Below are 23,861 nucleotides of genomic sequence, written 5' to 3'. Positions count from 1 at the left end.
GGTCCATCTGTGGGTCTGGGGTCTCTCCAAGGATATCCAATTGGGTCTGGGGTCTCCATGGGTCTCTCCAATTGGGTCTGGGGTCTTGTTTAGTCTCTCACGGGTCTACTCAATTGGGTCTGGGGTCTCTCCATGGTTCTCTCCAGTTGAGTCTGGGGTCTCCGTGGGTCTCTCTCAATTGGTCTCAATTGGGTCTGGGGTCTCATCTGCTCTCTCATTGGTTCTCTCCAGTCGGGTCTGGGGTCTCTCGTTGGGTCTCATTTGGGTCTGGGGTCTCTATGAGTCTCATTTGGTCTCCAATTGGGTCTGGGGTCTCTGTGGGTCTCCATGGTTCTCTCCAATTGGGTCTGGGGTCTCCGTGGGGCTCTCCAAGGGTATCCAGTTGGGTCTGGGGTCTCCATGGTTCTCTCCAATTGGGTCTGGGGTCTCTCCAAGGGTCTCCAATTGGGTCTGGGGTCTCTGTGGGTCTCCATGGTTCTCTCCAATTGGGTCTGGGGTCTCCAATTCGGTCTCCACGGGTTTCTCATTAGGTCCCTATGGATCTCATTTGATCCAATCGGGTCTGGGGTCTCTGTGGGTCTCCATGGTTCTCTCATGGGTCTATTCAATTGGGTCTGGGGTCTCCAATCAGGTCTCCACGGGTTTCTCATTAGGTCCCTATGGGTCTCATTTGATCCAATTGGGTCTGGGGTCTCATTGGGTCTCATCTGCTCTCTCATTGGTTCTCTCCAATTGGGGCTGGGGTCTCTCGCTCCTCATTGGTCCGGCGGTTTCTCCCCCACGCTCCCCATTGGTCAGGAGTGTCGGTGCCGCTCTCCCATTGGTCAGAGCCGCGGCTCAAGCCCCGCCCCCGTGGGCGGCACCCAGCGGTAAGTTCCTTCGTACAGAAACCCGACCCGGGCGAGGAGCTCGTCAGCCTCGGGCGGGCCGCGGCTGTGAGGGGAAAATGGGGGAAAAATGGGGAAAAATGAGTAAAAATGGGGTCAAAGGGACCCGAAAATCCCCGAGACACCCCAAAATCCCCCAAATTCCCCGAAATCTACAGTAAAACCCATGGGATTTCCCTCAAAATCCACAGGAACCCGACCCCGGTGAGGAGCTCGTCAGCCTCGGGAGGGCCGCGGCTGTGAGGGGAAAATGGGGCAAAAACCAGTGAAATTGGGCAAAAATGGAGTCAGAGGTGATCTCCGCGACCTCCAAAACCCTAAAATCCAAAAAATTCCCGAAATCTACAGTAAAATCCATGGAATTTTCTTTAAAATGCTCAGGAACCCGACCTGGGTGAGGAGCTCGTCAGCCTCGGGCGGGCCGCGGCTGTGAGGGGAAAATGGGGTGAAAATGAGTGAAAATGGGCAAAAATGAGGTCAGAGGGACCCGAAAATCCCTGAGACACAGTTGGGAACCCCAAAACCCCCGAAATCTACAGTAAAATCTGCAGAATTTCCCTCAAAATCCACAGCAAACTGACTCGGGCGAGGAGCTCGCCAGCCTCGGGAGGGCCGCGGCTGTGAGGGGAAAATGGGGGAAAAAACAGTGAAAATGGGCAAAAATCGGGTCAGAGGTGATCTCCGGGAGCCCCGAAACCTTAAAATCCCAAAAATTCCCTGAAATTCCCCTGAAATCTACAGTAAAACCCTCAGGATTTCCCTCAAAATCCACAGGAACCCGACCCCGGTGGGGAGCTCGGCTGCCTCGGGAGGGCCGCGGCTGTGAGGGGAAAATGGGGTGAAAATGAGGGAAAATGGGCAAAAATGGAGTCTGGGAGACAGCCGAGCCCCGCAGGAACCCCAAAAAAACCCAAAACCCCCGAAATTCCGGGAATTCCCAGTGTGTTTCCCTCAGGATTTCCCTCAAAATCCACAGGAAACCAACACGGGCCAGGAGCTGTGAGGGGAAAATGGGGGAAAAATAAGGGAAAATGGGCAAATATGGGGGAAAATGGGGAAAATTGGGGTGAAAATGAGGGGAAAATGGGGCAAAAATGGAGGGAAATGGGGTAAAATGGGGTAAAAATGGAGCAAAATGGGATAAAATGGGGTAAAAATGGGAGAAATGGAGGGAAATGAGGGGAAAATGGGAAATGGGGCAAAAATGGAGGGAAAATGGGGGAAAATTGGATAAAAAGGGGGAAATGGGGTAGAATTCTGAGGGAAATGGGCTAAAATGGGGGAAATGGGGAAAATGTGGTAAAAATGGGGGTAAAAGTATGGAAAATGATGGAAAATGGGGTAATGGGAAAAAGGGGAGGGAGGAAATTGGGGGAAATGGAGGAAATTGGGGTAAAAATGGGGCAAAAATAAAGCAAAAATGGGGAGAAATTGGGTAAAAATGAGGGGAAATGGGGGGAAATGGGCAGAAAAAGGAGGAAAATTTAGTAAAAATGGGGTAAATGGGGGGAAAATGGGGAAAAATGGAGCAAAAATTAGGTGAAAAGGGGGGAAAATGGGGTAAATGGGGCAAAAATGAGGGAAAAATGGGGCAAAATGGGTGGAAAATGTGGAAAAGTGGGGGAAATGGGGAAAAATGCGGCAAAAATGGGGTAAAAATGGGATGAAAATGGGGGAAAATGGGTGGAAAATGAGGAAAAATAAGGGAAAAATGGGGGAAATGGAGAAGCCCAGATGTGCTCAGGTGTGTCCAGGTGTGTTTCTGTCCCCCCAGGTGTGTCTCTCTCACCTGCCGTAGGTGTAAGGAATTGGTTTCTGGCGCTGCTGCTCGATTTGGTGAAGGAGAGGAGTGAAGATTCGCCAGGCTTCGCGCAGCTCGTCGCTGTGGGGAGAGAGAGGAACTGAAAATTACCCCAAAAATGAGCAAAAACCCCAAAAGTGAGACTAAAAATGAGCTCAGGGACCCCAAAAAAACCAAAAGTGTCACCAGGCTTCGTGCAGCTCGTCGCTGTGAGGAGAGAGAGACACAAAATTACCCCAAAAACACCAAAAATGAGACCAAAAATGAGTCAGAGACCCAAAAAAACCAAAATGACCCAAAAACCCCAAAAATGAGACTTAAAATGAGTGAGGGACATCAAAACACCCAGAAACAAGGTAGGCACACCAAAAACCTCAAAAATTACCCCAAAACCCCCAAAAATCAGGCAAAAAATGAGTCAGAGACACCAAAACCTCAAAAATGAGATCAGGGACCCTAAATATGAGGTCTAGGACCCCAAAAGTGACCTAAAACACCTGAAAATGAGACCAGAAACACCAAAAACGAGTCAGGGACCCCAAAAATTAACCCAAAACCACCAAAATTGAGACCAAAAACCCCGAAAGTGAGTCAGGGATCCCAAAAACCGAGCTCAGTGACCCCAAAACTGAGCCCAAAAACCCCAAAAGTGCGACAGAAATACCTACAAATCAGCCCAGAACCTCTGAAAATGAGTCCCAAAACCCCAAATCCGAGCTCAGGGACCCCCAAAATGAGCCCAAAAACCCCAAAAATTAGTTCAGGGAGCCCAAAATCCACCCCAGGCTCACCTGGGAGCCCAAACGTGTCCCACCTGCTGCCCCCAGCTCGTGTCTCACCTGTCCCCAGGTGTCCCCAGGTGTCCCCAGGTGTCTCACCTGCGCACAAAGTGCATTTGGTTCCCGCAGATCACGTCCAGCAGCAGTCGCTCGTAGGCGTCAGGGAGCTTCACGTCCTGGGGGAGATCACAGTTTGGGGATGAAAGTTCATATTTTGGGGTCCAAACTCACAGTTTGGGGCTAAAAACTGACATTTTGGGGCTGAAAACTCACAGTTTGGGGCTCAAAACTCAAATTTTGGGCTAAAACCTCATATTTTGGGGCTGAAAACTCACAGTTTGGGGCTGAAAACTCATATTTATGGCTAAAAACCCACAGTTTGGGGCTAAAAACTCATAGTTTGGGGGTCAAAACTCACAGTTTGGGGCTAAAACTCATATTTTGGGGCTCAAAACTCATAGTTTGGGGTCAAAACTCACAGTTTGGGGCTAAAAACTCATATTTTGGGGCTAAAAACTCATATTTTGGGGCTAAAAACTCACAGTTTGGGCTCAATACTCACAGTTTGGGGTCAAAACTCACATTTTGGGGCTCAAGACTCACATTTTGGGGCTCAAAACTCACATTTTGGGGTCAAAACTCACAGTTTGGGGCTCAAAACTACAATTTTTGGTTCCCAAGGTTCTGATTTTGGGTCTCAATGCTCCAATTTTGGGGCTCAAAGCTCCAATTTTGGCCTCAGTGCTCCAATTTTGGATCTCAGTGTTCTATTTTTGGGTCTCAAAGCTCCATTTTTGGGTCTCAACATTCTATATTTGGGTTCTCATCCCCCGTTTTTGGGTCCCCAAACCCCATTTTGTGGCCTCAACATCCCTTTTTTGGTTCTCAATGCTCCATTTTTGAACCTCAACATTCTGATTTTGAGTTTCCATCCCCATTTTTAGGCCTCAATGCTTCAATTTTTGGATCTCAATACTCCAATTTTTGGTCTCAACACTCCCAATTTTGGGTCCCAAACCCCATTTTTGGGTCTCAACACTCCCTTTTTGAGCCCAAACATTCTCATTTTGGGGTTCCAGCCTCAGTTTTGGGTTCTCAAGACCCATTTTTGGGTCTCAGTGCTCCATTTTTGGCTACCAATGTCCCATTTTTGGGTCTCAGTGTTCCAATTTTGGGGCTCAAAGCTCCATTTTTGGGTCTCAATGTTCAAATTTTTGATCTCAGTGTTCCATTTTTGGATCTCAACAATCCAGTTTTGGGGTCTCAACACTCCAATTTTGGGTCCCCAAACCCCATTTCTGGATCTCAACGCTCCAATTTTGGATCAACACTTCAATTTTGGGTTTCAACACTCCATTTTTGGGTTCCCAAACCCCATTTTTGGGAATACCTTATAGTGGCTGCTGTAGGTGAGGTCATGCTTCAACTCCTCCCATTTTTAGGTCCCCAAACCCCATTTTTGGGTCGCCAAACCCCATTTTTTTTCCATCCCAAACCCCATTTTTGGGTCCCCAAACCCCATTTTTTTTCCATCCCAAACCCCATTTTTGGGTCCCTAAATCCCATTTTTTCCATCCCCAAACCCCATATTTTCCATCCCAAACCCCATTTTTGGATCCCCAAACCCCATTTTTTCCACCCCAAACCCCCTTTTTCCATCCCCAAACCCCATTTTTGGGTCCCCAACCCCATTTTTTGCACCCCAAACCCCATTTTTGAGTCCCCAAACCCCATTTTTTGGCAATACCTTGTAGCGGCTGCCGTAGGTGAGGTCGAGCTCCGACTCCTCGGGCCGCAGGAACATTCCGGGTTTCTTGGTGTTGAGTTTGGCGTAGACAGCCTCGCGCGGCTGCACGCGAACCACCAGCTCGTTGCGCTTGCACTGCCGCGAGAAGATGTCACCGGGAACCTCGCGGAACTGCAGACGGACCTCGGCCTTGCGCTCATTCAGGGCTTTGCCGCAGCGCAGGACAAAGGGGACACCTGGGGACAGTGGCATTGTCATTGTTATTGTGGTCATCACCATCACCAACATCGCCATTGTCATCATTGTTGTCATCGTCGTTAGCATCCATCAGCATCTTTGTTGTCATTGTTGTCATTGTCATCATCCATCAACGTCATCGTCATCATTGTCATCAACATCATCATTGTCATCATCGTTGTCATCATTGTTAGCATCCATCAGCATCTTCGTTGTCACTGTCGTCATCATCATCGTCATCGTCATCATTGTCATCAACATTGTCATTGTCATCATCATTAACATCCATTAACATCATCATTGTCATCATCGTTGTCATCATTGTTAGCATCCATCAGCATCTTCGTTGTCATTGTCATCATTGTCGTCATTGTCATTGTCATCAACATCATCAACCTCAACATCATCATTGTCCTCATTGTCATTTTTGACATCGTCATTGTCATCATCATTAGCATCCATCAGTATCTTCATTGTCATTGTTATCATTGTCATTGTTTTCATTTTCATTGTCATTTTTGACATTGTCATTGTCATCATCATCATCATCATCGCCATCAACATCATCATCAACATCAACATTGTCATTGTCATTATCATTAACATCCATCAACATCATCATTATCATCGTCGTTGTCATCATCATTGTCGTTAGCATCCATCAGCATCTTCTTTGTCATTGTCATCATTGTCGTCATTGTCATTGTCATCAACATCATCAACCTCAACATCATCATTGTCATCATCGTCATTGTTCACATTGTCATTGTCATCATCAACATCATCATCGTTGTCATCATCATTAGCATCCATCAGCATCTTCGTTGTCATTGTTGTCATTGTCATCGTCATCATCATCGTTGTCACCATCGTTAGCATCCATCAGCATCTTTGTTGTCATTGTCATCATTGTGATCATCATTGTTGACATTGTCATTGTCATAATCATCAACATCATCATTGTCATCATCATCATCATTGTTATCATCATCGTTAGCATCCATCAGCATCTTTGTTGTCATTGTCATCGTGATCATCATCATCAGCCTCAACGTCATCACTGTCATCATCGTCATTGTCATTGTGGTCATCATCAACATCAACATTGTCATAATCATCGTCATCGTCAACCTCAACATCGTTATTGTCATCGTTGTCATTGTCATTGTTGACATTGTCATTGTCATCATCATCAATGTCGTCAACCTCAACATTGTCATTGTCATTGTTGTCATCATCAATGTTATCGTCATCATTGTCATCACCATCATCATCAACATCAACATCGTCATTGTCATCATCATTAGCACCCATCAATATCATTGTCACTGCCGTTGTCGTCATGGTCATCGAGCTCATTGTCATCGTTAACATCCATCAACATCAGCATTGTCATGTCATCGTTGTCATCATCATCGTTGTCATTGGCATAGTTGTCGTTGTCATCATCATTGGCACTATTGTTGCCATTGTCATTGTCATTGTGGTCATCATCAACATCATCATTATCATCATCATTGTCATTGTCGTCGTTAACATCCATCATCATCATCATCAACATCAACATTGTCATTGTCATCATTGTCATTGTCATTGTGGTCATTATCAACATCAACCTCAACATCTTCATCATTGTCATCGTTCACATCCATCATATTCATCATTGTCATTGTCATCGTCGTCATCATCATTGTCTTCATTAACATCCATCAACATCGCCATCCACATCATCATCATCATTGTCATTGTCATCGTTAACATCCCTCAATATCATTATCAACATCAACATCGTCATCATCATCATTGTCATTTTCATTACTGTCATTGTCATCATCAACATCGTCATCGTTGTCATTGTCATTATTGTCGTCATCATCATCATCATTGTCATCGTCATCATTGACATCCCTCAACATCAACATCGTTATTGTCATCGTTGTCATTATCATTGTCATTGTCATTATTGTCATCGTCATCATCATCGTCATTGTCATTGTTAACATCCATCAACATCAACATCGTCATTGTCATTGTTAACATCCATCAACATCGTCATTGTCATCATTGTCACTATTGTCATTGTCATCATCACCATCATCACCATCATTGTCATTATTGTTATCATCAGCATCAACACTGTCATTGTCACGATGTCAAGATGTCCCCAGGGACCTCGCGGAACTGCAGCTGCACCTCGGCCTTGTTCAGGGCTTTGCCGCAGTGAAGGACAGAGGGGACACCTGGGGACAGTGGTGTTGTCATTGTCATCGTGGTCATCGTCATCATCATTGTCATCATCATCGTCATCATCATTAACATCCATTAGGATCTCTGTTGTCATTGTCATCATTGTCATCATCGTTAACATCCATCAACATCATCGTTGTCATTGCCACCATTGTCATTGTCATCGCGGTCATCAACACCATCATTGTCATCATCGTTAACATCCATCAACATCATCATTGTCATCGTTGTCATCACTAACATCCATCAGCATCTTCATTGTCATTGTCATCATTGTCATCATCAGCATCAGCCTCAACATTGTTAAGGTCCATCGACATCGTTGTCATCGTTGTTAACGTCCATCAATGTCATTGTCATTGTCATTGTCATCGTCGTCACTAATGTCCATTAGCATTGTCATTGTCGTTATCGTCATTGTCATCCATCACCATCATCATTGTCATTGTCATCAGCATCATCATTGTCATCATCATCATCACAGCCACGAACATCATCACCATGGCAACCACCATCACCATGGTCACCATTGCCATCATCCATTGCCATCATCATCACCATCACCTTAGCAACCACCATCCTCACCATCCATCATCACAGCCATGAACATCATCACCATGGCAACCACCATCACCATGGTCATCATTGCCATCATCCATTGCCATCATCAACACCATCCATCATCACAGCCACCAACACCATCACCATGGCAACTGCCATCACCATGGTCACCATTGCCATCATCACCATCATCACCATCATCACCATAATCCCACTCAGCATCATCATCACCATGGAAACCACCATCACCATGGCCACCACTGCCATCACTATCATCACTATCATCATGGTCATTGCTATCCGTCCTCGTCATTGTCATGATGATCATCACCATGACAACCACCATCCATCATCACAGCCGTGAACATCATCACTATGACAACCTCCATCATCATCACCGTGACCATCATCACCATGGCAACCACCACCATCATCACCATGACCATCATCACCATGGCCACCACCATCACCATGGTCACCATTGCCATCATCATGGTCATTGCCATCCCTCCTCATCATCATCACCACCACAGCCACCAACATCATCACTGTGGCCACCACCACGTCATCACCATGGCAACAACCACCATCACCATCCATCATCACCATGGCAACCACCACATCATCACCATCATCACCATAGCAACAACCACCATCACCATCCATCATCACCATGGCAACCACCACCCTGGCCACGCCCATCGGCTCTCACCGTCCCAGCGCTCGTTGGCCACGCGCAGCACGGCGGCGGCGAAGGTGGGCGTGGTGGAACCCGCGGGCACCGTGGGGTCATCCAGGTAGCCCTTCTGCGCCTCGGGAGGTCCGTCGGGGTTGCCCACGTACTGGCCGAGCACCACGTCCTGCAGCTCCACCGGGCTGATGCACTTGAGCACCTTCACCTGAGGGACAGGGGAGGGACGGGGGGACACCTGGTTAGGGGGTTCTGAGGAGGTCACCATGGAGATTGGGGTGATCGGACATGGTTGGGATGTGGTTTTGGGGTCACCATGGAGATTAGGGTGAGTGGACATGGTTGGGATGTGGTTTTGAGGTCACCATGGAGACTGGGGTGATTGGACATGGTTGGGATGTGGTTTTGGGGTCACCATGGAGATTGGGATGTGGTTTGGGGGACACCAATGAGAAGGTGGTGATGGGATGGAGTTGTGGTTTTGGGGTCACCAATGAGACTGGGATGGTGGTGGGGATGTGGTTTTGGGGTCACCGTGGAGAAGGTGATGAGGATATGGTTTTGGGGTCACCATGAAGAAGGTGGTGATGGGATGGTGGTGGGGACATCATTACGAGGGCACTGATGAGATCACGGTGATGGGATGGGGTTGGAGATGTGATTTTGGGGGTCACCAATGAGGTCATGGTGATGGGACATGGTGGGGATGGGAGTTTGGGGTCACCAATGACATCGCGGTGATGGGATCTGATTGGGGGTGTCATTTTGGGGTCACCATGGTGATGGGATGTGGTGGGGATGGGATTTTGGGGTCACCATGGAGATTGGGGTGGTGGCGATGATGTGGTTTTGGGGTCACCATGGAGAAGGTGGTGATGGGATGGGATTGGGAATGTGGTTTTGGGGTCACCAGTGAGATCAAGGTGATGGCACCTGGTTGGGGACACATTCATGGCCATGGGGGACATGGTTTTGGGGGTTCACCACCGAGATGTGGCGATGGGACATGGCTGGGGATGTGATTTTGGGGGTCACCACCAAGAAGGTGATGATGTGACACAACTGGGGTCATAATTTTGGGGGCCACCATCAAGGACACGGTGGTGGGACATGGTTGGAGATGTCATTTTGAGGGTGACCAATGACACCATGATGATGTGACACGACTGGGGGACATAATTTTGGGTGCCACTACCAAGAAGGTGACAATGTGACACAATTAGGGACATAATTTCAGGTGCCACCACCACCAACACAGCGATGACCCCATGGCGACACAACCCCATCCCCACCCGGTGACAACCCCAGTGACCACAACCCCACCGTGACCACCGAGGCCACCCAACGGCGGCGATGCCACCTCAGTGTCACCTCAGCCCACCTTCTCGTCGCGGACGTCGTCGGGGTCGGTGGACGCCGGTTTCTCCATGGCCACCAGGCACAGCAGCTGCAGGAGGTGGTTCTGCATGACGTCCCTGCGGGGAGCCGGCGCTGCCACGGGGTTGGGGACACTGGGGACACCCTGGGGACGCCCTGGGGACACCCTGGGGACACCCTGGGGACATCAGGGGACACGGTGCTCACCGGATGATGCCGAAGTCGTCGAAGTAGCCGCCGCGGCCCTCGGTGCCGAAGGGCTCCTTGAAGGTGAGCACCACACACGCCACGTTGTCGCGGTTCCAGATGGGGCCGAAGATGCGGTTGCCGAAGCTGGGGTGGGACAGTGACCTGGGTCACCTCGGTGTCACCTTTGGTGTCACCTCAGTGTCACCAGGAATGGTGGCTGAGGCGTCCCCATGTCACTGTGATGTCCCCACTCAACGCAGCACCATCAGGCTCTGCACCATCTCCTCGCCCAGGTAACAATCCAGGGGGTCAGTGGTTGGTCAGTGGTTGGTCAGTGGTTGGTCAATGGTTGGTCAGGGGTTGGTTAGGGTGGCTGAGGTGTCCCCAAGGTGTCCCCAATGTCCCCAATGTCCCCGCTGTCCCCACTCACCGCAGCACCATCAGGCTCTACACCATCTCCTCGCTCAGGTAGTGATCCAGATGGTCAATATGGTCAGTGGTTGGTCAGTGGTTGGTCAGGGTAACCAAGGTGTCCCCAATGTCCCCAAGGTGTCCCCAATGTCCCCAAGGTGTCCCCAAGTGTCCCCAAGTGTCCCCACTCACCGCAGCACCATCAGGCTCTGTACCATCTCCTTGCCCAGGTAGTGATCCAGGTGGTCAGTGGTTGGTCAGGGGTTGGTCAGGGTGACTAAGGTGTCCCCAAGGTGTCCCCAATGTCCCCAAGGTGTCCCCAGGGTGTCCCCGCTGTCCCCACTCACCGCAGCACCATCAGGCTCTGCACCATCTCCTTGCCCAGGTAGTGATCCATGCGGTAGATTTGCTCCTCGCGGAACAGAGAGCTCAGGTGAGCCGAGAGCTCCTCGGAGGAGCCCAGGTCACGGCCAAAGGGCTTCTCCACGATCACACGGTTCCACCTGGGCATGGCAAGGACAGGTGTATACAGGTGTGCCCAGGTGTATCCCAGGTGTATCCCAGGTGTCCCCAGGTGTGTCTCCAATGTCACAGGTGTGCCCAGGTGTATCCCAGGTGTGCCCAGGTGTATCTTAGGTGTACCCAGGTGTGTCCCAGGTGTCCCCAGATGCGCCCAGGTGCATCTCAGGTGTGCCCAAGTGTATCCCAGGTGTATCCAGGTGTCCCCAGGTGTGCCCCCAATGTCACAGGTGTGCCCAGGTGTCCCCAGGTGTATCCTAGGTGTCCCAGGTGTATCCCAGGTGTGTCTCACCTTTCCCAGGTGTGCCCAGGTGTCCTCAGATTTGTCCAGGTGTATCTTAGGTGTGTCTCATGTGTCCCAGGTGTGTCACACTCACCCCCCTCCCATGTACAAAGCCCTCAGGTGTTGCATCACAGGTGTGCCCAGGTGTGTCTCACTCACCCCCCTCCCATGCACAAAGCCCTCAGGTGTTGTGTCACAGGTGTGCCCAGGTGTGTCTCACCTGTCCCAGGTGTGCCCAGGTGTGCCCAGGTGTGTCTCACCTGTCCCAGGTGTCCCCAGGTGTGCCCAGGTGTGTCACACTCACCCCTCTCCCATGCACAAAGCCCGCAGGTGTTGTGTCACAGGTGTGTAGACGCTGGGCGGCAGCGCCAGGTAGAACAGCCGGTGGGCGTGGCCTCCGCCAGGTAAGGCCCTCAGGTGAGCATCCAGAGCCCTGAAGGAGGCTTCGTCGCTATATTGGCCTCGGACGAAACTCTGCAGGGCGAAGAAGGCGGCGAGGCGGGGAGAGTCCTCGGGGGTCACCTGCGACAGGTGGGACAGGTGTGAATGGGACAGGTGTGAATGGGACAGGTGAGACAGGTGGGACAGGTGAGACAGGTGGGACAGGTGTGAATGGAATAGGTGAGACAGGTGTGAATGGGACAGGTGAGATAGGTGAGACAGGTGGGACAGGTGAGAATGGGACAGGTGGGACAGGAACAGGTGGAAAAATCCTCGGGGGTCATCTGCGACAGGTGAGACAGGTGAGACAGGTGGGACAGGTGAGACAGGTGGGACAGGTGAGAGACAGGTGAGACAGGTGAGAGACAGGTGAGACAGGTGTGAATAGGACAGGTGAGACAGGAACAGGTGGGGAGTGTCCTTGGGGGTCACCTGCGGCAGGTGAGACAGGTGAGAATGGAATAGGTAAGACAGGTGTGAATGGGACAGGTGAGACAGGTGGGACAGGTGTGAATGGGACAGGTGAGACAGGTGTGAGATGAACAAGTGAGGAGAATCTTTGGGGTCACCTGGGACAAGTGAGACAGGTGTGAATAAAACAAGTGAGACAGGTGAGAGAGACAGGTGAGACTGAGACAGGTGAAACAGGTGAGACAGGTGGGAATGGGACAGGACAGGTGAGACAGGTGAGAACAGGTGAGAATGGGACAGGTGGGACAGGTGAGATGGACAGCTGAGAGCTGAGACAGATGAGATAGATGCGAATGGAACAGGTGAGACAGGTGACAATGGGACAGGTGAGACAAGGACAGGTGGGACAGGTAAGGAACTAAGCTTCATTGCCATATTGGCCTTGGATGAAACTCTGCAGGGCGAAGAAGGCAGCAAGAGTCCTCGGGGGTCACCTGGGACAGGTGGGACAGACAGGTGAGACAGGTAAGAGGTGACACGTGAGAATGGGACAGGTGAGACAGGTGAGACAGGAACAGGCAGGGAGAATCCACGGGGGTCACCTGCGACAGGTGAGACATCTGGGACAGGTGTGAATGGGACAGGTGAGACACGTGAAACCGGTGAGAATGGGACAGGTGAGACAGGTGAGAATGGGACAGGTGAGACAAGTGGGGAGAGTCCTCGGGGGTCACCTGGGACAGGTGAGACAGGTGAGAGGGGACAGGTGGGACAGGAAGAGGTGAGACAGGTGAGAATGGAAGAGGTGGGATAGGTGAGAGAGGCTGGACAGGTGGGGAGAGTCCTCGCAGGTCACCTGGGACAGGTGAGACAGACAGGTGAGACAGGTGGGACAGGTGAGAGAGGTGAGAACAGAGAAAGGTGAGGTAGGTGAGACAGGTGAGACAGACAGGAGAGACAGGTGAGAGACAGGTGGGACAGGTGTGAATGGGACAGGTGAGACAGGTGGGACAGGAACAGGTAGGGAGAGTCCACGGGGGTCACCTGCGACAGGTGAGACAGGTGTGAGACAGGTGAGAATGAGACAGGTGAGACACATGAGACAGATGAGACAGGTGAGAATGGGACAGGTGAGACAGGAACAGGCAGGGAGAGTCCTCGGAGGTCACCTGGGACGGGTGAGACATGTGGGACAGGTGAGAATGAGACAGGTGAGACAGGTGGGACAGGAACAGGTGGGGAGAGCCCTCGGGGGTCACCTGGGACAGGTGAGACAGGTGAGAGACAGGTGAGATTAGGACAGGTGCAAGATGAGACAGGTGAGACAGGTAGGAGAGGTGTGAATAGGACAGGTGAGACAGGTGAGACAGAAACAGGTGAGAGGGGCAGGTGAGACAGGTGGGATAGGTAAGGACAGGTGGGATAGGTGGGACTGAGACAGGTGAGACAGGTGAGATAGGGACAGGAGGCACAGGTGACAGACAGGTGAGACAGGTGACAATGGGACAGGTGAGATAGGTGAGAAAAGTAGGACAGGTGAGAACAGCGACAGGTAAGACAGGCAAGGACAGGTAAGGACAGGTAGGGACCATCCCTGGGGGTCACCTGGGGACAGGTGGGGTTAGGGGGATCCAGGTGTGCCCCAGGTGTGTTTCTATCCCTCCCAGGTGTATCCCAGGTGTCCCCAGGTATATCCCAGGTGTGCTTCTATCCTCCCCAGGTGTATCCCAGGTGTATCCCAGATGTCCCCAGGTGTGCCCAGGTGTCCCCAGGTGCATTTGTCTCCGCCCAGGTGCATCCCAGGTGTACCCAGGTGTGTTTGTCTGCCCCCCAGGTGTGTTTCTTTCCCCCCAGGTGTCCCCAGGTGTGCCCAGGTGTGTTTCTATCCCCCCCAGGTGTATCCCAGGTGTCCCCAGGTGTGTTTCCCTCCCCCCAGGTGTCCCCAGGTGTGTTTGTTTCCCCCCCAGGTGTGTTTCTCTCCCCCCAGGTGTGTCACCTTGAGGTAGGGCAGGGTTTGTTCCCTGATGAGCTCCACGGTGAGAGGTGAGCGAGCGAAGCCAACGACGCGAGTGGCATCGGGGAGGAGCCCGTCGCGGAACAGCCACCTGTGCGGGGGACAGCTGGGTCACCTGGGTGACACCTGGGTGACACCTGTGTGACCCACAGAATCACCTGTGTCACCTATGGAGTCACCTGTGTGACCCACAGAGCCACCAAGCCCCCAGTGACAGTGACTTCGGGGAGGAGCCTGTCGCGGAACAGCCACCTGTGGGACAGTTGTGTCACCTGGGTGACACCTGGGTCACCTGGGTGACACCTGGGTGACCCACAGAATCACCTGTGTCACCTATGGAGTCACCTGTGTGACCCACAGAGCCACCAAGCCCCCAGTGACAGTGACTTCGGGGAGGAGCCTGTCGCGGAACAGCCACCTGTGGGACAGTTGTGTCACCTGGGTGACACCTGGGTCACCTGGGTGACACCTGGGTGACCCACAGAATCACCTGTGTCACCTATGGAGTCACCTGTGTGACCCACAGAGCCACCAAGCCCCCAGTGACAGTGACTTCGGGGAGGAGCCTGTCGCAGAACAGCCACCTGTGGGACAGGTGTGTCACCTCACCTGGGTCACCCACAGGGCCACCTGTGTGACCCACAGAATCACCTGTGTCACCGATAGTGTCACCTGTGTGACCCACAGAGCCACCAACCCCCCAGTGACAGTGGCATCGGAGAGGAGCCCGTCACGGGACAGCCACCTGCACAGGGGACAGCTGTGACACCTGGGTCACCTGTGTCACTCACAGAATCATCTGTGTCACCTACGGAGTCACCTGTGTTATCTGTGTCACCCACAGAATCACCTGTGTCACCTATGGAGTCACCTGTGTGACCCACAGAGCCACCAAGCCCCCAGTGACAGTGACACCGGGGAGGAGTGTGTCGCGGAACAGCCACCTGTGGGACAGGTGTGTCACCTCACCTGGGTCACCTGGGTCACCCATAGTGTCACCTGTGTCACCCACAGAGTCACCTGTGTCACCTGTGTGTGTTACCTGTGTCACTCATACACTCACCCATACTGTCACTTGTGTCACCTGTGTGACCCACAGAGCCACCTGGGTCACCTGTGGAGTCACCTGTGTCATCTGGGTCACCTGTGTCACCCATAGCGTCACCTGTGTGACCCACAGAGCCCCCAACCCCCCAGTGACAGTGCCATCGGGGAAGAGTCTATCACAGAACAGCCACCTGTGGGACAGGTGTGACACCTGGGTGACACCTGTGTGACCCACAGAGCCACCAACCCCCCAGTGACAATGACACCGGGGAGGAGCCCGTCACGGAACAGCCACCTGTGGGACAGGTGTGTCACCTCACCTGGGTCACCAGGGTCACCTGTGTGACACCTGTGTGACCCACAGAATCACCTGTGTCACCTGGGTGACACCTGGGTGACACCCGGGTGACACCTGGGTGACCCACAGAGCCACCAACCCCCCCAGTGACAGTGGCATCAGGGAGGAGTCTATCACAGAACAGCCACCTGTGGGACAGGTGTGACACCTGGGTGACACCTGTGTGACCCACAGAATTACCAATGTCACCTGGGTGACACCTGTGTGACCCACAGAGCCACCTGTGTCACCCCCAGTGTCACCTGTGTCACCCATGGAGTGACCTGTGACACTCATGTGTGTCACCTGTGTAACCTCCAGGGTTACCTTGTCACCTGTGTTACCCACTGAGTCACCTGTGTCACCCCTAGTGTCATCTGTGTGACCCACAGAGTCACCCAGAGCATCACCTGTGTCATCCCCAGTGTCACCTGTGTCACCCCCAGAGTCACCACAGGTGACACAGAGGGGACAGAAACAGCCAAGGGAGGAACTGGGGACATTGGGGTCACACTGGGGTCACACTGGGGACATTGGGGACACAGTGGGACACACTGGGGACACAGCTGTGGTGCCACTGGGGACAGCAGTGACACTGGCAGGGGTGGCCTTGGGGACAGCAGTGACCTCAGCGACCCTAGGGACAGCAGTGACCCCTGAGTGGCTCTGGGGACATCAGTGGCTTTGGTGACACGAAGGGTGACCATTGGTGGCCTTGGGGACACAGCTGGCCTTGGTGACTGAGTGTCCCTCTGTCCCCAGGTGTTCCCATTGTCCTCAAGTGTCTCCATTGTCCCCTCAGTGTCCCCTCAGTGTCCTCAAGTGTCTCCATTGTCTCCTCTATGTCCCCAGAGTCCCTTCAGTGTTCCCATTGTCCCCTCATGTCCCCTCAGTGTCCCCACTGTCCCTCCTGTCCCCTCCATGTCCCCATTGTCCCCAGGTGTCTCCATTGTCGTTTCAGTGTCCCCAGATGTCCCCAATGTCCCCAGATGTCCCCAATGTCCCCAGATGTCCCCAGCTGTCCCCAGATGTCCCCAATGTCCCCAGCTGTCCCCATTGTCCCCTCCATGTCCCCATTGTCCCCAGCTGTCCCCGCTGTCCCTCGGTCTCTCACCATATCGTTGGGTAAATCTTCTTCCTGGCCAGATCGCCCTGGGGGGGAGGGAAAGGGGCGTGGTCAGGTGGGGGAGGGGCGGGGACCTCACCTAGCCATGGCCACGCCCCTTCCCCTCCCCACCCAGACCGCGCCCCTTCCCCCACCATGACCACACCCCCCCTCCCCCACCCAACCCCACCCCACCCCGGAATGTGCTGAGTCAGCGCCGCCCCTCCCCCACCCCCCCGGGGTGATTAATTACCATCGTTGGGTAATTAGGGGAGGAGGAGGAAGTTGGGGTGAGGGTGGGGAGGGGCAGGGCAGGAAGTTGGGGTTCCTCCCTCGCCCCTCCCCCACCCTCCGTGACCCCAAAATGACCCCAAATCCCACCAAATTTACCCCAAAAACCCCAAAACCCAAAATGACCCCAAATTTCCCCCAAATTCCTCCAAACTCCCTGATTTCCCCTGAGCCCCAAATTTCTCCCCCAACCTCATTAATTTCCTCCAAATTCCCCCAAAAATCCTTTCATTCCACCCAAATTCTCTCTAATCCCATTTATTCCCCTTCCAGCGCCCCAAATTCCCCCTAGACCTCTTTATTTCCCCCAAAACCCCCAAAAACCCCAAAACTCCCCAAATTCCAGCACCCCAAATTCCCCCTAGACCTCTTTTTTCCCCCAAACCCCTTTATTTGCCCTCAACACCCCAAATTCCCCTAAACCCTTTATTCCCCTTTATTCCCCCAAAACCCTCATTTTCCCCTAATGCCCCCAATTCTCCCCTAAACCCTTTTATTTCCCTTTATTCCCCCTAAAACCCCAAAACTCCCCAAATTTCCCCCAAATCCCTCACCGAGGCGCCGAGGACGATGAGGACATACAGGTGACCCTGCAGAAAATCTCCCCAAATTCCCCCTCAAAACTCCCCCAAATTCCCCCAAAAAAACCTCCAAACTCCCCCAAAACCTTCCAAAAACAAACCCCAAACCCCCAAAAACCCCAAAACTCCCCAAATTTCCCCAAATCCCTCACCGTGCCCCGAGGGATGACAAGGACATGCAGATGACCCTGCAGGAACGCTCCCCAAATCCTTCCTATCCCCCTTTTTTCCCCTTTATTTCCCCCCAAACTCCCCCAAAATCCCATAAAAACCCCCAAACTCCCAAATTCCCTCACCAAGGCCCCGACGATGACGAGGACATGTGGGTGTCCCTGCAGGAACGCTCCCCAAACTCCCCCAAACAAACCCAAAACTCCTCCCAAAACTCCCAAAAAACCCCAAAAACTTCCTCAAACTCCCAAAAACCCCCAAATTTCCCCAATCCCCTCACCGAGGCCCCGAGGATGATGAGGACGTGTGGGTGTCCCTGCAGGAACGCTCCCCAAATTCCTCCCTAAACCCCTCTAAAAACCCTCCAAAACCTCCCAAAACTCCCCCAAACTCCCCAAAAACCCCAAATCCCCAAATTCCCTCACCGAGGTGCCAAGGATGATGAGGACATGCGGGTGTCCCTGCAGGAACGCTCCCCCAAACTCCCTCAAACTCCTCCAAAACTTCACAAAAAAATCCCAAACTCCCCCCAAACTCCCCCAAACTCCCCCAAAACTCCCCCCAAACTCCCCAAAAAACCCTAACAAAACCCCCAAATCCCCTCACCGGCGCGAAGATGCGAGCACATGCGGGTGTCCCTGCAGGAGGCTCCCCAAACTCCCTAAACCCCTCTAAAAACCCCCAAACTCCCCCAAAACTCCCCCAAAAACCCCAAACTCCTCCAAAACCCCCAAAACTCCCCAGTTCCCTCACCGAGGCACCAAGGATGACGAGGACATGCGGATGTCCCTGGAGGAAACCTCCCCCAAACTCCCTCAAACTCCTCCAAAACTTCACAAAACCCCAAACTCCCCCAAACCCCCAAACTCCCCAAAAACCCCCAAAACTCCCAAATTTCCCCAAAATCCCCTCACCGGGCGCCGAGGATGACGAGCACATGCGGGTGTCCCTGCAGGAACACTCCCAAATTCCTCCTAAACCCCTCTAAAAACCCCCAAACTCCCCAAAAACCCCAAACTGCCCCAAAACTCCCAAATTCCCCCAATCCCTCACCGCGCCCGAGGATGACGAGGACATGTGGGTGTCCCTGCAGAACGCTCCCCAAATTCCCCCTAAACCCCTCTAAAAACCCCTCAAACTCCCAAAAAAACTTCCCCAAAAACCCCCAAAACCTAAAACTCCCCAAATCCCTCACGAGGCCCCGGGATGACGAGGACATGCCGGTGTCCCTGCAGGAACGCTCCCCAAATTCCCCTAAATCCCCCAAAACTCCCCCAAAAACCCCCAAACTGCCCCAAAATCCCATAAAAACCCCAAAACTCCCCAAATTTCCCCCAAATCCCCTCACCAAGGCCCCGACGATGACGGCACATGCGGGTGTCCCTGCAGGAACGCTCCCCAAATCCTTCCTAACCCCCTTTATTTCCCCCCTAAACCCCTCTAAAAACCCCCCAAACTCCTCCAAACTTCACAAAACCCCCAAACTCCCCAAAACTCCCCCAAACTCCCCAAAAAAACCTAACAAAGCCCCCCAAATCCCCTCACCGAGGCCCCGAGGATGACGGGACGTGTGGGTGTCCCTGAGGCGCTCCCAAATTCCCCCTAAACCCCTCTAAAAACCCCCAAAATCCCCAAACCATCACAAAAAACCCCAAAAACCCCCAAAACCCCAAAAAACCCCAAAACTCCCAAAACCCCCAAAAAAACCCCACAAACTCCCCCAAAATATCAACATCCTCCTCTCCCTCCAGGAACTCCCCCCAAAACCCCTAACCCCAAATTCCCCCAAACCCCTCTAAAAACCCCCCAAACTCCTCCAAAACCCCCAAAACTCCCCAAACTCCTCACCGAGGCGCCAAGGATGACGAGGACATGTGGATGTCCCTGCAGGAACGCTCCCCCAAACTCCCCCAAACAAACCCAAAACTCTCAAAAAAAAACCCCAAAACTCCCCAAAACCCCCAAAACACCCCAAAAACCCCAAACTCCCCAAACTCCCCCAATCCCCTCACCGAGGCCCCGAGGATGATGAGGAGGTGCAGGTTTCCCTGCAGGAATCCTTCCCAAAACTCCCCCAAACTCCCCCCAAAACTTGACAAAAAAACCCCAAACTCCCCCCAAACCCCCCAAACTCCCCAAAAACCCCAAAACTCCCAAATTCCCCCAAATCCCCTCACCGAGGCGCCGAGGATGACGAGCACATGCGGGTGTCCCTGCAGGAACGCTGCCCCAAAACCTCCCCAGATCTCCCCAAATTCTACCTAAACTCTCCCCAAACTCCCCCCTAAACCCCCCCAAAATCCCATTAAAAACCCCAAAACTCCCCAAAATCCCCTCACCGAGGCGCCGAGGATGACGAGCACGTGCGGGTGTCCCTGCAGGAACGCTCCGTCGCTGCTGAGCTCCTGCCGCAGCATCCCGCACACCTGCGAGCGGCTCAGCTGCCCCGCGGCGCCCTCCTCCTCCTCACCCGGACCCGGCATGCTGCCTGCGGGCGATTCGGGGGGTTTGGGGTAGGTTTTGGGGCTGGTTTGGGGGGTTTGGGGGCTGGTTTGGGGGGTTTTGGGGCAGGTTTGGGGGTTTGGTGACAGGTTCAATTTTAGAGGTGTTTTTGGGGCGAGGTTGGGAGAGGAAGAGCAGGTTTGGGGAGTTGGGGGCGAAGGATTTGGGAGAGTTTGGGAGTGTTTGGGGTGAATTTGGGGTGTTTGGGCGGCAGAAACTTGGGGATTTGAGGGTGATTTGGGGGTTTGGGAGCAGGTTTGGGAGTTTAGGGGCAGGACTGAGGGGTTTTGGGGTGTTTTTGGGCTAGATTCAGGGAGGAAGAGCAGGTTTGGGGAGTTGGGGGCGGGGTTGGGATTTGGGGGAGAGTTTGGGGTGTTTGGGGGCAGATTGGCGATTTGGGGTGAATTTGGGGTGTTTGGAGGCAAATTGGGAATTTGGGGGTGTTTTGGGAGGTTTGGGGACTTATGGGCAGATTTGCGCGGGGGTTTGGGGTGTTTTTGGGGTGGTTTTGGGGCGGGATTTGGGGAGAGGAAGAGCAGGTTTGGGGAGCTGGAGGTGGGATTTGGGGACTTGGGGGGCGGGGTTGGGATTTGGGGTTAAATTTGGGGTGTTTTGGGGCAGAATTGGGGATTTTAGGGTGAATTTGGGGTGTTTTGGGGCTGGTTTGGGGTTTTGGGGCAGGTTTGGGGGTTTTTGGGGTGTTTGTGGGGCGGGATTTGGGGAGAGGAAGAGCAGGTTTGGGGAGTTGGGGGGCGGGGTTGGGATTTGGGGGTGAATTTGGGGTGTTTGGTGCTGAATTTGGGGTGTTTGGAGGCAGAATTTGGTATTTTGGGGTGAATTTGGGAGGTTTTGGGTACTTATCGGGTGAATTTGGGAGGTTTGGGGCTGGTTTGGGGTTTTTGGGACAGGTTTGGGGGGTTTTTTGGGGTGTTTGTGGGGCGGGATTTGGGGAGAGAAAGAGCAGGTTTGGGGAGTTGAGGTGGCTGGGGACTTGGGGGAGAGTTTGGGGTGTTTGGGGCAGAATTGGGTATTTTGGGGTGAATTTGGGAGATTTGGGCACTATGGGTCAATTTGGGGGTTTGGGGGCTGGTTTGGGGGATTTTGGGGTGGTTTTTTGGGGCGGGATTTGGGGAGAGGAAGAGCAGGTTTGGGTAGGTGGAGGTGGGATTTGGGTACTTGGGGGCGGGGTTGGGATTTGGGGGCGAGTTTGGGGTGTTTGGGGCAGGATTGGGGATTTTGGGGTGAATTTGAGGTGTTATGGGGTTGAATTGGTAATTTTGGGGTTAAATTTGGGGTGGAATTGGTTTTTTGGGTGAATTTGGGGTGTTTTGGGGGAGGAATTGAGATTTGGGGTGAATTTGGGGGTGTTTTGGGGCAGAATCGGGAATTTTGGGGTGAATTTGGGGTGGAATTGTTTTTTTGGGGGTGAATTTGGGGGGCGGAATTGGGGATTTGGGGGTGAATTTGGGGTTTTTTGGGGGGCGGAATTGGAGATTCGGGGTCAAATTTGGGGTTTTTTGGGACAGAATTGGGGATTTTGGGGTGAATTTGGGGCGGAATCGGGAATTTTGGGGTTAAATTTGGGGTTTTTTGGGACAGAATTGGGAATTTTGGGGTTAAATTTGGGGTGTTTTTGGGGCAGAATTGGGAATTTTGGGGGAATTTGGGGTGTTTTGGGACGGAATTTGTTTATTGGGGGTGAATTTGGGGTGTTTTGGGGCGGAATTGGAAATTTGGGGTTAAATTTGGGGTTTTTTGGGACAGAATCGGGGATTTTGGGGTGAATTTGGGGTGCAATGGGGCAGGCCAGGGTGTGGGGGAAGGGCAGGGATTTGGGGCGTGGTCATAAATTGGGGGCGTGATCATGATTTATGGGCGTGGCCGTTATTTGGGGGCGTGGCCAGGGTGGGGCAGCCCCGCCCATCCCCTTTGTCCCCCCAAATCCCCTTTGTCCCCCAAATCCCCTTTGTTCCCCAAAATCCTCCAGTTCCGCCTCAAACCCCAAATCCCCAAAATTCCCCTCAAAACCCCCAAATTCCTCCTCAAATCCCCAAATTTCCTCTCAAAACTCCCAAATTTCCCCTCAGATCCCCCAAATTTCCTCCTCAAATCCTTCAAATTCCCCCTAAATCCCCAAAATTCCCCCTCAAAACCCCAGATTCTCAAAACCCTCAAAATTCCCTCAAAACCCCAAATTGCCCCTCAAATCCCCCAAAATTGCTCCTCAAACCCCAAATCCCCAAATTTCCCCTCAAAACCCCCAAATTTCCCCTCAAATCCCCAAATTTTCCCTCAAATCCCCCAAATTTTCTCCTCAAATTCCACCTCAGAACCCCAAAATTCCACCTCAGATCCCCAAATCCACCTCAGATCACCACCCTCCAAACCCCCAAATTACCCCTCAAACTCCCAAATTTTCCGTCGAATCCCCAAAATTCCCCCTCAGGTACCCCCAAATTCCTCTCAAAACCCCCAATTTCCTCTCAATCCCCCAACTTCCCCTCGCATCCCCAAAGTTTCCCTCAAATCCCCAATTCCACCTCAAAAGCCCCCAAAATCCCCATTTCCGCCTCCAGCGCCCCAATCCCCCTCAGCGCCCCAGCCCCCTCAGGCCCTCAAGAAATCCCAAATTTCCAATTTCCCTAATTCTTCCTTCACTTCCTCCCCACCCCCTCAGAACCTCCCCAACCCCTCAGGGAGCCCCTAAACCCACATTTCCAGCCTCCATCCCCCTAAATCCCAAAATTACCCCAAATCTCCCTCAGAACCCCATTTCCTCCTTCACTTCCCCCTCAGAGCCTCCCCAGCCCCTCACGGAGCCCTCAAACCCCACATTTCCGCCTCCATCCCCCAAATCCCCTCAAACCCCCAAATCCCCTCAGAAACCCCCGAATTTCCCTCACATTTCCCTCACGTTTCCCTCAGTTTCCCCCCATTTCCCCGCAATTCCCCGTTTCCCGCAGCTCCGCACCTTCCCGCTCCGGCCGCGCTCTGCTCGCCTCCCCCACGCTCGCGCGGCTCCCCATCGCCCTCACGGAGACCACGCCCCTAGCCCCGCCCCTCCTCCCCACCCACCAATCACCGCCGAGCCTCGCCCCTCACCGCCCAATCACCGCCGGGGGTAGGCGGGGCTTAGCCTGGAGGCGTAACCAATCAGCGCGCTCCCCCCTCCGCGTTGCCATGGCGCCGCCATTGCGCTCCGCCGGGCGGAAGTCCAGCGGGGCGTGCTGAC

At 52.9% G+C, this 23,861-nt stretch overlaps 1 protein-coding gene and 1 long non-coding RNA gene across 2 annotated transcripts; one reads left to right on the top strand and one right to left on the bottom strand.

Moving 5' to 3' along the window:
- Window positions 1–301: 301 nt before the first annotated feature.
- LOC146422540 (glucose-6-phosphate 1-dehydrogenase-like) lies at window positions 302–23,673 on the bottom strand. The gene is made up of 13 exons (XM_085046246.1): window positions 23,601–23,673; window positions 20,467–20,615; window positions 17,094–17,131; window positions 14,578–14,686; window positions 12,034–12,251; window positions 11,275–11,430; window positions 10,535–10,660; window positions 10,332–10,425; window positions 8,972–9,158; window positions 5,215–5,450; window positions 3,567–3,643; window positions 2,677–2,769; window positions 302–933 (listed from the first exon to the last, which is right to left on the bottom strand). Exons 1-13 carry the CDS (start codon window positions 23,653–23,655, stop codon window positions 825–827), a joined length of 1,647 nt encoding a protein of 548 aa, XP_084902372.1. The 5' UTR covers window positions 23,656–23,673; the 3' UTR covers window positions 302–824.
- On the top strand, window positions 11,556–12,078 carry LOC146422541 (uncharacterized). The gene is made up of 3 exons (XR_014848109.1): window positions 11,556–11,646; window positions 11,717–11,808; window positions 12,009–12,078. It is a non-coding gene; the product is annotated as an uncharacterized LOC146422541 (long non-coding RNA).
- Window positions 23,674–23,861: the final 188 nt, after the last annotated feature.

Source organism: Lichenostomus cassidix, unplaced genomic scaffold (assembly GCF_008360975.1).
Source record: "Lichenostomus cassidix isolate B80296 unplaced genomic scaffold, HeHo_3.0 HiC_scaffold_40, whole genome shotgun sequence".
In the NCBI taxonomy this organism is placed as follows: domain Eukaryota; kingdom Metazoa; phylum Chordata; class Aves; order Passeriformes; family Meliphagidae; genus Lichenostomus; species Lichenostomus cassidix.
Note: the sequence above shows the minus strand (reverse complement) of the source record. Positions and strands in the feature narration are given on the sequence as shown.

Excerpts from the sequence above, each read along its gene's own strand:
- LOC146422540 (XM_085046246.1), bottom strand. The coding sequence starts at position 23,655 with ATGGGGAGCCGCGCGAGCGTGGGGGAGGCGAGCAGAGCGCGGCCGGAG. Across the intron at positions 14,687-17,093 it reads AAGATTTACCCAACGATATG|GTGGCTGTTCCGCGACGGGC; the intron begins GTGAGAGACCGA and ends TCCCCCGCACAG. Across the intron at positions 5,451-8,971 it reads GGCCAACGAGCGCTGGGACG|GTGTCCCCTTTGTCCTGCGC; the intron begins GTGAGAGCCGAT and ends CACTGTCCCCAG.